The 12314-nt window shown below is 32.2% G+C and overlaps 1 protein-coding gene and 2 long non-coding RNA genes across 18 annotated transcripts in view; 2 read left to right on the top strand and 1 right to left on the bottom strand.

Moving 5' to 3' along the window:
- LOC145970349 (uncharacterized) overlaps positions 1-12314 on the top strand; it is a 49454-nt gene that overhangs the window by 2131 nt on the left and 35009 nt on the right. For 8 of the 15 annotated variants that reach the window (XM_083097055.1, XM_083097051.1, XM_083097052.1 and 5 more), the window contains 20 exons: positions 55-194; positions 282-460; positions 1312-1470; positions 1550-1814; positions 1914-2041; positions 2134-2412; positions 2752-2876; positions 2965-3083; positions 3154-3284; positions 4736-4944; positions 5135-5274; positions 5353-5540; positions 5887-6060; positions 6132-6393; positions 6480-6610; positions 6702-6980; positions 7320-7444; positions 7534-7652; positions 7723-7853; positions 7954-9424. In XM_083097055.1, coding sequence (XP_082953181.1) covers positions 55-194; positions 282-460; positions 1312-1470; positions 1550-1814; positions 1914-2041; positions 2134-2412; positions 2752-2876; positions 2965-3083; positions 3154-3284; positions 4736-4944; positions 5135-5274; positions 5353-5540; positions 5887-6060; positions 6132-6393; positions 6480-6610; positions 6702-6980; positions 7320-7444; positions 7534-7652; positions 7723-7853; positions 7954-8094 — 3424 coding nt within the window. In that variant the 3' untranslated portion in view covers positions 8095-9424. Of the gene's footprint in view, positions 1-54; positions 195-281; positions 461-1311; positions 1471-1549; positions 1815-1913; positions 2042-2133; positions 2413-2751; positions 2877-2964; positions 3084-3153; positions 3285-4735; positions 4945-5134; positions 5275-5352; positions 5541-5886; positions 6061-6131; positions 6394-6479; positions 6611-6701; positions 6981-7319; positions 7445-7533; positions 7653-7722; positions 7854-7953; positions 9426-12314 lie in introns of those variants that run through there. The other 7 variants (XR_014438410.1, XR_014438411.1, XR_014438409.1 and 4 more) reach the window with 3 other exon arrangements.
- Positions 145-3012, bottom strand: LOC145970452 (uncharacterized). Of its 2 annotated transcripts, none has more exons than XR_014438491.1 (3): positions 1321-3012; positions 448-514; positions 145-366 (listed from the first exon to the last, which is right to left on the bottom strand). It is a non-coding gene; the product is annotated as an uncharacterized LOC145970452 (long non-coding RNA). The 2 variants fall into 2 exon arrangements; XR_014438492.1 differs by lacking the exon at positions 1321-3012 and adding an exon at positions 679-1012.
- On the top strand, positions 10040-12307 carry LOC145970454 (uncharacterized). The gene is made up of 3 exons (XR_014438495.1): positions 10040-10552; positions 10644-11095; positions 11206-12307. It is a non-coding gene; the product is annotated as an uncharacterized LOC145970454 (long non-coding RNA).

Raw genomic sequence — 12314 nt, 5'->3', positions numbered from 1 at the left:
CAAATTAAAGTGAATGAGTAGGTATCTAAAGTTAAAGTGATCAACTATTTGCAGCGAGATGCAGGAATATGAGAACAGAATCTTGCAATGCGTTCTAGCAGAGAAGATAACTCCAATGGATCTTAAAAATTGGATGCTTTTCCATTTGTTAAAGCCGGAATTTATTTCACAAATTCACATGTTTCTAGTATATGGTAAGATTTATCATTTCTTCTTCCTTCCATATTATTTTTTTTATTGCTATGTGATATTGTTACTTACGCCGTGTCATTTTGAAATAGATAGCCATGGGAGTATAATTGTGATGAAGGACAAGAATGTCTACAGCTTATATTATTCAGAGAAGAATCATTTACATACTGCTATCTACCCCAAAAAAATAAAAAAATTATGTGGAAAAAACATAAAAACCTTTGCTAACGGCAATTTTTTCTTCCTGGCACTTACAGAAGAGGGAGAGGTATACCAAACACTTCATATTCCTTGAATGTGCCTTGATAATACATTTGAGTTTCTGGAAACAAATTTTAACTTGCTTGAAAGATAAGATTTATATTAGGAAGTTTTATGTCTTCCCTAACCCTGGCGAAAATAAGAAACTTTATAAAGCATTAACAACCGTTGAGTGAGGGTTTTCTGAGAGTTTATATGCTTTTCAAACTTTGTAAGAGCACTTACATAACGCTGTTGGGTTTTGAATGCTTATCAAACGCTGCAGTGTTGCAATTTTTGTTCTACAAACTCTTTATATAATGTTACATGAAAGTTTTGCAATGCTGAGGTAACATTTTTCAGAGTACGTTCAGTAAACGTTGATACATCTTCGTGTACAGAGTTTACTCAGACTTTTCAAACGTTTACGTTTACGCTATAACGTACAAACGTCTTTTAAACGCTGCAGTGTTGCAATTTTTGTTCTACAAACTCTTTACTAATCGTTTTTAAACTCTCGACGAACTTCCACAAACGTTCATGTAAACGCCAAACAAACGTCTCATTTTTGCCAGGGAAAGCGGCGTCTACAATGAGATTTTAAGGAGACTTAAGTCTTACGCCTTAAGTCTCCTTAAAATCTCATTGTAGACGCCGCTTAAATCGTGAATATTTCTTAGGGGACAAGTGGAAATAAAAATTTTTACATGTGAAACTATAGTAGCATGATATTTTAAAAATGTATCAAAATATCAAACATGAAATAATATCATTAATCTTTTGACAAATCTGTAGATACTTTCATGTAACATTCTAAATATAAAATAAGATTCAAAAATGAGATAAAAAAATATATTGTAACTATACTATCTTTGAAAGGTTTATTACTGGCAATCCCGAAGACGCAAAACATTCCTTAAGACACCGCATATGCCTGTCATGTTGACACCTACTCGAGTCGCCGACTTAAGAAAGAAACGTGTCGTGGACATCGCATGCGGCATGTATCATTATCTTGCTCTGACCAGCGATGAAAAAGTAAGCGAAAGATTATAAACTGTCACAATGATAACGATAATAGTCATTCTTATAAACTAAACAATTGTTTGTAATTTAGGTGTATGCTTGGGGAGAAAATAATTACAAGCGGTTTTATGAGGGAGAATTAGATTCTTTTGATAGTATGCCGAGGCGAGTGAAACATGAATTGGAGAATAAGAATGTTATCCATATCGCGTGTGGTCTACAATTCAACATAGTTGTAACTGACGAAAACAAAATATATGGTTGGGGCAATAATTTAATGGACCAGATTTCAATCGATCCGTCGCAAAAATATTACATGTACCCACGCGAAATTATCACAATCTCGGATAAAATAGGTAATTTTTTTTATGTCTGAGATTTGATCTTTAAGAGTGTTGCATTATCGAACATCCTTATGGTTTATATTATGGTTGAGATGGAAATCGATGTTTCAGTTAAGGTGACCTGCGGATTTCATCATACGTTGGCACTCACCAATAAAGGCGAGATCTATGCCTGGGGCAATAACAATTCCGGACAAATCGGCGTTAATAAAGAAATTAAACATTCTGGTCCAATTATGGTAACTCATGGATTATTGACAACAAACTTTTTAATAATTGCCATAATGAGTGAGACGAGAAACAAAATAATAAGGAAAGATACGATCGACAGGTGAACGTGCCCGCGATGGGAAAGGTTTTGGATATCGCTGCTCTTGGTGATTTGAGCGTTGCAGTCGGCTATGATAGGATTATCTATGTATGGGGTAATTTTCATTACGAATTTATTTTCGTCCCGTTTCCCACAAAGTTTTCGAGGATCCACGACGTGATTGCGAACAGTCAATACAGATTCTTGTCCAAGCCATTGACTGTGTTTACAAATAATTACAAGTATGTTAAAGAAGTATTGAATATATTGGAATCTGTAGGAGCAGCATTTGATAATCCGGTATGTTTTCTATTATTGTTCTGTATGTACTTTTTTGCATTATACAGCATAAAACTAAATATATATAATATATATTTTTTCATATTAGTTTTCGTTAGTATAAAAGAATATAGAGATTTATATATCAGAGATTTGTAGTTTTATAAAAAAAAATTTGGAAACTTTTCTACATAGAAAAAATAAATTGCAATCATTACTGATGGTTTTGATGGAGACTTCTGGACTCACTTCAAACATATATTGAATTATAACATTAACAGTGAAAAATTACGTATTATTTATAATAATTTTTATATTAATCTGATATTATTAAATTATTTAATAATTTGTATTCTGCAGTTAACGAGCGATTTTACCATACAAGTTGAAGGACAACCTATTTATGTTCACAAGGCTATCCTTAAGATTCGTTGCGATTATTTCAAAAAGATGTTTCAACATGATTGGGCTGAAAATATTCAAAGGTAAATTTAAAAAAAAAACTGATATTTTTATTGAGAATTTCTCACAAGTTTAGTTATTACATAATGTCAACACATTATTTTTTGACAGTATATCGGATTCATCACCAGTGTTCACTGTATCAGATAAATTTTCTTACATCGTATATAAAGCCTTCTTAAAATACTTATATACCGGCACAATCGATTTACCTTCGGAGAACGCGTTAGGTAATTGAAGTTGTAACGTAAACTATCACTAACTTACTAATTCAAAAACTGCAATGACATTTTTTCACAGAACTTCTGGAATTGGCCGACATGTATTGTGAAACCAATCTTATAAAAGATTGCAGTCAAATAATACAACAAGACATCACTGTATTAAATGTGGCATTCTTCTACAATAAAGCGATCAAATACAATGCTAAAGTAAGTATTACAGTTCAGGGTTAATCGCTATTGATGTTGGAATTCATTAATTGCAACCCTGGCAAAAATGAGACGTTTGTTTGGCGTTTACATGAACGTTTGTGGAAGTTCGTCGAGAGTTTAAAAACGATTAGTAAAGAGTTTGTAGAACAAAAATTGCAACACTGCAGCGTTTAAAAGACGTTTGTACGTTATAGCGTAATCGTAAACGTTTGAAAAGTCTGAGTAAACTCTGTACACGAAGATGTATCAACGTTTACTGAACGTACTCTGAAAAATGTTACCTCAGCATTGCAAAACTTTCATGTAACATTATACAGGGTTTAGCAAAAGTATGGAAACCCCTTAATATTTCGAAAAATACGCATTTAAAAAAAAATGTTTCATACAAAAGTTATAGGGTTTTATGTGGCGCATTACACAGCAACATTATTATGACCTCGAATAGCGTTGTCAAGGTTATGTGAAGGTCACCTCCAACTTTTTAAATGGGACACCCTATATGCTTTTGCATATTCTTGTAGCTTATCTCGAGAGCTTTCCAAAACACTATAATTAAGTTAGTTTTCATTAAGTACTTTCCGAGTTATGAGGCTTGAGATCATTTCTTAATTTTACAAAAACCATAAAATATCTTGTAAAATATTCACTTTTCGATTATCTTACCTTAATACTTTTATGTACAAAATAATGAGAGGAATCAATTGGTGTAAAGAAAAAACGGTTGTTTTTAAGAAAAAATATGTAATTTACAATTAACAATTACATATTTTTTCTTAAAAACAACTGTGTGTTTTCTTTACACTAATTGATTCCTCTCATTATTTTGTACATAAAAGTATTAAGGTAAGATAATCGAAAAATGAATATTTTACAAGATATTTTATGGTTTATGTAAAATTAAGAAATGATTTGAAGCCTCATAACTCGGAAAGTACTTAATGAAAACTAACTTAATTATAGTGTTTTGGAAAGCTCTCGAGATAAGCTACAAGAATATGCAAAAGCATATAGGGTGTCCCATTTAAAAAGTTGGAGGTGACCTTCACATAACCTTGACAACGCTATTCGAGGTCATAATAATGTTGCTGTGTAATGCGCCACATAAAACCCTATAACTTTTGTATGAAACATTTTTTTTTTAAATGCGTGTTTTTCGAAATATTAAGGGGTTTCCACACTTTTGCTAAACCCTGTATAAAGAGTTTGTAGAACAAAAATTGCAACACTGCAGCGTTTGATAAGCATTCAAAACCCAACAGCGTTATGTAAGTGCTCTTACAAAGTTTGAAAAGCATATAAACTCTCAGAAAACCTTCACTCAACGGTTGTTAACGCTTTATAAAGTTTCTTATTTTCGCCAGGGAATGTATTTATTTTATATCATATAAATCATATAATTATATGTATACGATATATGTATGTCATGTCGAATATCATGTGAATCTTAGGAACTCGAGGAGTTCTGCTCTCAGTTTGCTCTACGTCACATGACAGCTGACGCATTATTGCAAGATATTAAGTTAGACATGAACATGCAGGCTAAGTTTATGCAAAAAGCAGCGACACAAAGTCGCGATACTATCGTGTCGATGTCGTCGAAAAAATTCTGCTCCCTGGAAGATGTACAGAAAAGAAACTTAACAACCAATAAAGAGGAGTAAGTTTGACAGTTTTGTTTATTTCTTCTTTTTTATATATATGCTACTCAATGATAGCGATGTCGAAATAATCGCATGCCGGTGAGAAAATAGATGAAAACAAGAAGCTTGCAATGACATGAAATACAACTAATACAAATCAAAGTGAATGAGTAAGTAACTAAATTGAAAGTGATCAACTATTTGCAGCAAGATGCAGAAATGTGACAAGAGAATCTTGCAATGCGTTCTAGCAGAGAAGATAATTTCAATGAATCTCAAAAATTGGGTGGTCTTCTTGCTGCTAAAGCCGGAATTTATCCTACAAATTCACATGGTTATGATATTTGGTAAGATTTACCTTTTTTTTCTCATATTGGCTTTTTTGCTAAGTAATATTGCTACTTATACCTGATGTTTTAAAACAGATGGGCGTGGTGAGAGGGCTATAATTGTGACAAAGGATAAGAATGTCTACATTTTAGAATTTAATTCAATGCTTAATGGCATACATACTGCTATCTATCTAAAAAAAATAAAAGAACTGTATGGAAAAAACATAAAAAAGTTTGTTCGCGGCGAGATTTTCATCCTGGCACTTACAGAAGAAGGAGAGGTATATCAAAGATATTATTATATTCTTTGAATGTGCCTTGATGGCATATCTGAGTGTCTGGAAATAAATTTTAACTTGCTTCAAAGATAAAATTGATATGAGGTTTTATATCCTCCCTAAATCGTGAACTTTTCTTCTTTCTTTGGCAACAAGCGGAAATGAAAATTTTTACATATATGTGTATGAAATCATAATGAAATATGAGTAGATAAATTAATTAGAATATATATTTAATAAATAGTGTTTTGATTATAAGTACAGATACTTGGCCATAATTTATTTCAATATGCAAATATTAAAAAAAATCAAATAAAAAAATGTATTACTGTTATGCTATTTTTGAAAGGTTTATTTCTGCGATCTCGCTGGAAAGAGAAAAGACGATGAAGTATACCGGTATCCGACAATGAGTATACCTGAAGAATCCACATTTATTCAAGTCGCCGGCTTAAGCGAGAAACGTATCGTGGACATCACATGCGGCTGGTATCATTGTCTCGCTCTGACTAGTGATGGAAAGGTAAATAAAAGATTAAACTATCACAACGATAATAGTCATTCTTATAAACTAAACAATTGTTTGTAATTTAGGTGTACTCTTGGGGAGACAATGATTATTGGCAGATTATTAAGAGAAATATAACTTTTGATAGTGTACCGAGGCAGGTGAAACATGATTTGGAGAATAAAAATGTTATCCATATCGCGTGTGGTCTAAAATTCAACATAGTTATAACTGACGAAAACAAAATATATGGTTGGGGCAATAATTTTGAGGGCCGGATTTTAACCGCTCAGTCGCGAAAATATTACATGCACCCACGCAAAATTAAGAATATTTCGGATAAAATAGGTGATTTTTTTTTTATCTCTGAGATTTGATTTCTAAAAATATTGCATTGAATATCCTCATGGTTGAGATGGAAATCGATGTTTCAGTTAAGGTGACCTGCGGATTTCATCATACGTTGGCACTCACCAATAAAGGCGAGATCTATGCCTGGGGCAATAACAAGTCCGGACAAGTCGGCGTTAAGAGAAATAATGTATTGGAATGTTGTCCGATTATGGTAATACATGATTTATTGATAAAAAAACTTTTTAATAATTGTCATGATGGGAGTCAAGAAACAAAATAATAAGGAAAGACACGATCGACAGGTGAACGTGCCCGAGATGGGAAAGGTTTTGGATATCGCTGCTGTTGGTAATTTTAGCGTTGCAGTCGGCTATGATAGGATTATCTATGTATGGGGTAATTTTCGCTCCAATTCTATTTTCGTCCCGTTTCCCACAAAGTTTTCGAGGATTCACGACGCGATTGCGTACAGTGGCTGTAGATTATTGTGGGAGCCATTGACTGTGTTTACAAATAATTTTAAGCATGTTGAGGAAGAATTGAATATATTGGAATCTGTAGGAGCAGCATTCGATGATCCGGTATGTTTCCTATTATTGTTCTGTATGTACTTTTTTGCATTATACAGCATAAAACTAAATATATATAATATATATTTTTTCATATTAGTTTTCGTTAGTATAAAAGAATATAGAGATTTATATATCAGAGATTTGTAGTTTTATAAAAAAAAATTTGGAAACTTTTCTACATAGAAAAAATAAATTGCAATCATTACTGATGGTTTTGATTGAGACTTCTGGACTCACTTCAAACATATATTGAATTATAACATTAACAGTGAAAAATTACGTATTATTTATAATAATTTTTATATTAATCTAATATTATTAAATTATTTAATAATTTGTATTCGGCAGTTAACGAGCGATTTTACCATACAAGTTGAAGGACAACCTATTTATATTCACAAGGCTATCCTTAAGATTCGTTGCGATTATTTCAAAAGGATGTTTCAACATGATTGGCCTAAGAATATTCAAAGGTAAATTTAGAAAAGAAAACTGGTATTTTTATTGAGAATTTCTCACAAGTTTAGTTATTACATAATGTCAACACATTATTTTTTGACAGTATATCGGATTCATCACCAGTGTTCACTGTATCAGATAAATTTTCTTACATCGTTTATAAAGCCTTCTTAAAATACTTATATACCGGCACAATCGATTTACCTTCGGAGAACGCGTTAGGTAATTGAAGTTGTTAACGTAAACTATCACTGACTTACAATTCAAAAACTGCAATGACACTTTTTTACAGAACTTATGGAGTTGGCCGACATGTATTGTGAAACCAATCTTATAAAGGATTGCAGTCAAATAATAGAAAAAGCCATCAGTGTGTCAAATGTAGCTTTCTTCTACAATAAAGCGATCGAATGCAATGCTAAGGTAAGTTCGGGATTAATCGCTATTAATTATGGAATTCATGAATTAGAATATATTTATTTATGTGTATATAATATATCATCGAATATCATGTGAATTTTAGGAACTTGAGGAGTTTTGTTTCCAATTCGCTTTGCGCCACATGACAGATATAATACTATCGGAAGATTATATTAAGTTAGATATAAATATAAAGAATAATTTTATGCGCAGAGCAGCTAAAGAAAATGCTTTCAAAATGTAATTCTTTTAAAGAGCATAATTCTTTTGACATAACTTTTGAGCCAAATCGTCGATTGTTTTTTTATTTTTTTATATGCACCACAGAATAAAACATATCCATCAATAATAAAGTAAACCTTATTGCAGTTACCATTCCATAGTGTAAAGCCTCCGCTACAAATGAATCTCGAATGTATCTACAATTCAGTCGTACAGTTGTATCGATGGTCGCTTGAGGTGATAATTTCGGTTGCAAAACAGTCATAGTCACAATCGTTTGAATAGGTTCAATTCCTATTCGAGCGACTGCGACTGTGCGACCGAAAATAATGTGGAAATAAGGAAATAACCATCTTGTATCTATCGATACAACTGTACGACTGAATTGTATATACACTCGAATGTCATTGTAGCGGAGGCTTAACATTACATAATATAAATATGCAATATGTAATCCCATACAGCACCGAAAGATTGCAAAAACGTTGCATAGACCTAACATTGAAACATTGTAATATTGCATAGAAGTTGCGAAATGTTTCTGCAACATTACTGCAAGCTTGCAGCAACGTTGAAATGTCCGCCCTCAGAAATATTACAATGTAAGATTGTAGTAATGTTACGGTGCAACGTATTTGCAATATTAAAACGCGTTTTGCTATTGCAAATGCAGACCGTTTTAAATTTAATAAATAACCTTTGAAAATATAAAGAAATGTTTAAGAAAGATAGGAAAAAAAACATTTATTGCCTTTGAAAAAAAATATCTATTAGTGTTTTTTATCAAATGTGTCTTATTAAATATTTATCTCAATAATTATACATACAATTATTTTACATACACTCGGTACCAGAATATTTTAATACGTGCAATAAATGAATTATTTCCCATTTACTGATTCAATGAAGAAAAATTTGTTTAATATTCTGAATCCCAACGAGGGATCTAGATTATTAAACAAATTATTTGTTTCATAATCTAGATCCCTTATTAGGATTCAGAATATTAAATAAATCAAGTCAGTTTATCAGAAATTTAACTGACACAAGACAAGAAATATAATTACTACATTAGTCCTTTGTAGGCCTTATATCCACTTTAGATGAAAATTCGAATACGAATTAGTTAAGTTTGGTGTCGCCACATAGCGGCAAGTAAAGAAACACATGTTATACATTTTCGCTATGTTAAAATGTTGCTGCAACATTGCCAAAGTAAAATAATGTCTCTGCAATATTTCTGCAGCATTACACTGCTATGTGCAATGTTGTAATATTGCAGCAATGTTGATGCAAGCTTCTGTGCTGTATGGGATTATATCTAATAAATTTAATAAAAAATTAGTTAAAAGGCTACAAGGACCAACGCAATGGTGGAAATATGCAAAAATTAATAAAACGGTTATTACAATAAAATAACCATATGAAAATGTTTATTTAATTTGAACATGACAAACGCCGCGTTTCAATCCAATTCGGATCCTTTTCAATGTCGACTAACAAAGTGAATAATAAACATTAAGATAAAATTAAAATAAACGGTCATAGGAGAAATGTAAATAAGTTTCGGAACAACGCAAAGTCAAAAAATCGGAAGCAAATATATGTACAATAACGGAAAATTTAAACCGTCAATCACAAAAAAGGAAAGAACGCATCGCATTAACGTATCGCCACAGAAAACCCGAAAGCTCGTACCGCATACCACCAGTATACCGTTAAACACGAGATGATCCTCTCCAAAAACACCGGAAGGAAAACCCACATACAGGTCCATGACCATTTCCAAAAGAAAAAACAGTCAAAGATGCATAAATCGATGACCAGTTGGAAACTTGATGGTCCGAATATGTGCGAATAAAAGCTTAAAAATCTGACACTCTAAAAAAGAAAAACAAGACAGAGCAATAATTTAACAAACAATCCGGAAACTACTTAAGAGAATCCTTCATATAAAGCAAGAGTAAAGTTAATATGATAAAATCACATACCGGTCTCTAAATTTGAAAGTGATCTCAAATCAAAAAATCGAACACAAAGGGAGAGCAAGTTAAGCACAACTTCACGTTCCAATCAACAGAGCCGAACTGAGGCACATGGGGATCACATATAGCACAGAACGCGAAACATCAAAAAGAGGGGGGGGAGAGAGAGAGAAGGGAAAGGAAGGAGAGGAACAAAACGTCACAGAAGGAAAGAAACAGAACGAAGGAAAAATTTCAAATAATTACTGCGAACATTTTTTTATAATGGGCAAATACATCTTATCCAAGAATTCGGTATCGCTCTGAATGTTAAGGCCATGGTTCTGACCAGAGATATGTAACATCTCAGCAATTAGCCTCTTTTTATATCTAGGTTCCTCCTCCAAAATGGAAACATTCTCCCAATCAAACTCATGTCCGTTCAATCTATGAAGAGACACAACTGAGAGAGAACCAGAAGATTTATTGATATCAGAACGATGTTCTTTAATTCTGGTCAGTAACTTCCTTTTAGTTTGTCCCACATATGAAGCATCACAGTCTAAACAACTAATTTTATAAATGGCATTCACGTGGTGGAATTTAGATACCGGATCCTTGTACAGTCTAATAAGGGATTTTAATTTGTTATTGACTGTATATGCCAATCTTCTGTTATTTCGACTTTATTAGGCAATGGTTATCCTATTAAATTTATTTTTCACACTATTTCTCAAAGATTAAAGTTTTTAATCTCTGACGTGAACAAGAACAATAACGAAACTGCTCTCACTCAATCCTCCTCCTCTCTTATTCCTCTCTTCACCATTCCTTTTTCCTCAAGTTTTCCAAGAGGTTTTGTTTCCAACATCAAGAGTTATGCGAACAGAAGATTGGCATATACAGTCAATAACAAATTAAAATCCCTTATTCTGTGCTATATGTGATCCCCATGTGCCTCAGTTCGGCTCTGTTGATTGGAACGTGAAGTTGTGCTTAACTTGCTCTCCCTTTGTGTTCGATTTTTTGATTTGAGATCACTTTCAAATTTAGAGACCGGTATGTGATTTTATCATATTAACTTTACTCTTGCTTTATATGAAGGATTCTCTTAAGTAGTTTCCGGATTGTTTGTTAAATTATTGCTCTGTCTTGTTTTTCTTTTTTAGAGTGTCAGATTTTTAAGCTTTTATTCGCACATATTCGGACCATCAAGTTTCCAACTGGTCATCGATTTATGCATCTTTGACTGTTTTTTCTTTTGGAAATGGTCATGGACCTGTATGTGGGTTTTCCTTCCGGTGTTTTTGGAGAGGATCATCTCGTGTTTAACGGTATACTGGTGGTATGCGGTACGAGCTTTCGGGTTTTCTGTGGCGATACGTTAATGCGATGCGTTCTTTCCTTTTTTGTGATTGACGGTTTAAATTTTCCGTTATTGTACATATATTTGCTTCCGATTTTTTGACTTTGCGTTGTTCCGAAACTTATTTACATTTCTCCTATGACCGTTTATTTTAATTTTATCTTAATGTTTATTATTCACTTTGTTAGTCGACATTGAAAAGGATCCGAATTGGATTGAAACGCGGCGTTTGTCATGTTCAAATTAAATAAACATTTTCATATGGTTATTTTATTGTAATAACCGTTTTATTAATTTTTGCATATTTCCACCATTGCGTTGGTCCTTGTAGCCTTTTAACTAATTTTTTATTGATTTTATCTAACGGACCTTTATTTCATTATAATAATTCTAATAAATTTATTTAATTTTATTTATCACTTGAGATATTTATATAACTCATTCAACTTTTAAATAATAAATTTGATATTATCATAAAACATTGTTTTAATATTATCGTAAGAAAGAACCATGTTGCAAAAATCCATCCATATTTTTACCTAACAAAAGGAAACGGAAAAAACGTGGATTGAATATATTTTTGTGACGCCCATAGATGATGGAAACATAGATTTGATCGTGGAAAACTTTGGGAAAAATTTTGAAGATAAAGAGAAATTTTCCCAGAAATTATCAAATATGGTTTTTGTTTTTTTTTTAATGACGTTTTTGAGTGGTCGGATTTAGGCCCAATTCCACAACTCTATATCAATAATTCTGATTACTGTTTTCAGTGATAATATACTGATTCATTTTTAGAGATTGTGTATGAATGCATTATTTTATTAATTCCATAAAAAAACAAACGTTTAACGAATAAAAGAAAAAAATGTATTTTAAACGTATTTTAAACATTTTTTAAACGTTTTTTTT

The sequence above is a fragment of the Camponotus vicinus genome, unplaced genomic scaffold (genome assembly GCF_025532165.1).
Source record: "Camponotus vicinus isolate PSW18456_S1 unplaced genomic scaffold, iyCamVici1.0 SCAF_4, whole genome shotgun sequence".
NCBI classification, from domain to species: domain Eukaryota; kingdom Metazoa; phylum Arthropoda; class Insecta; order Hymenoptera; family Formicidae; genus Camponotus; species Camponotus vicinus.
The sequence above is the reverse complement of the archived record's forward strand: the minus strand, read 5'-3'. Positions and strand labels throughout refer to the sequence as shown.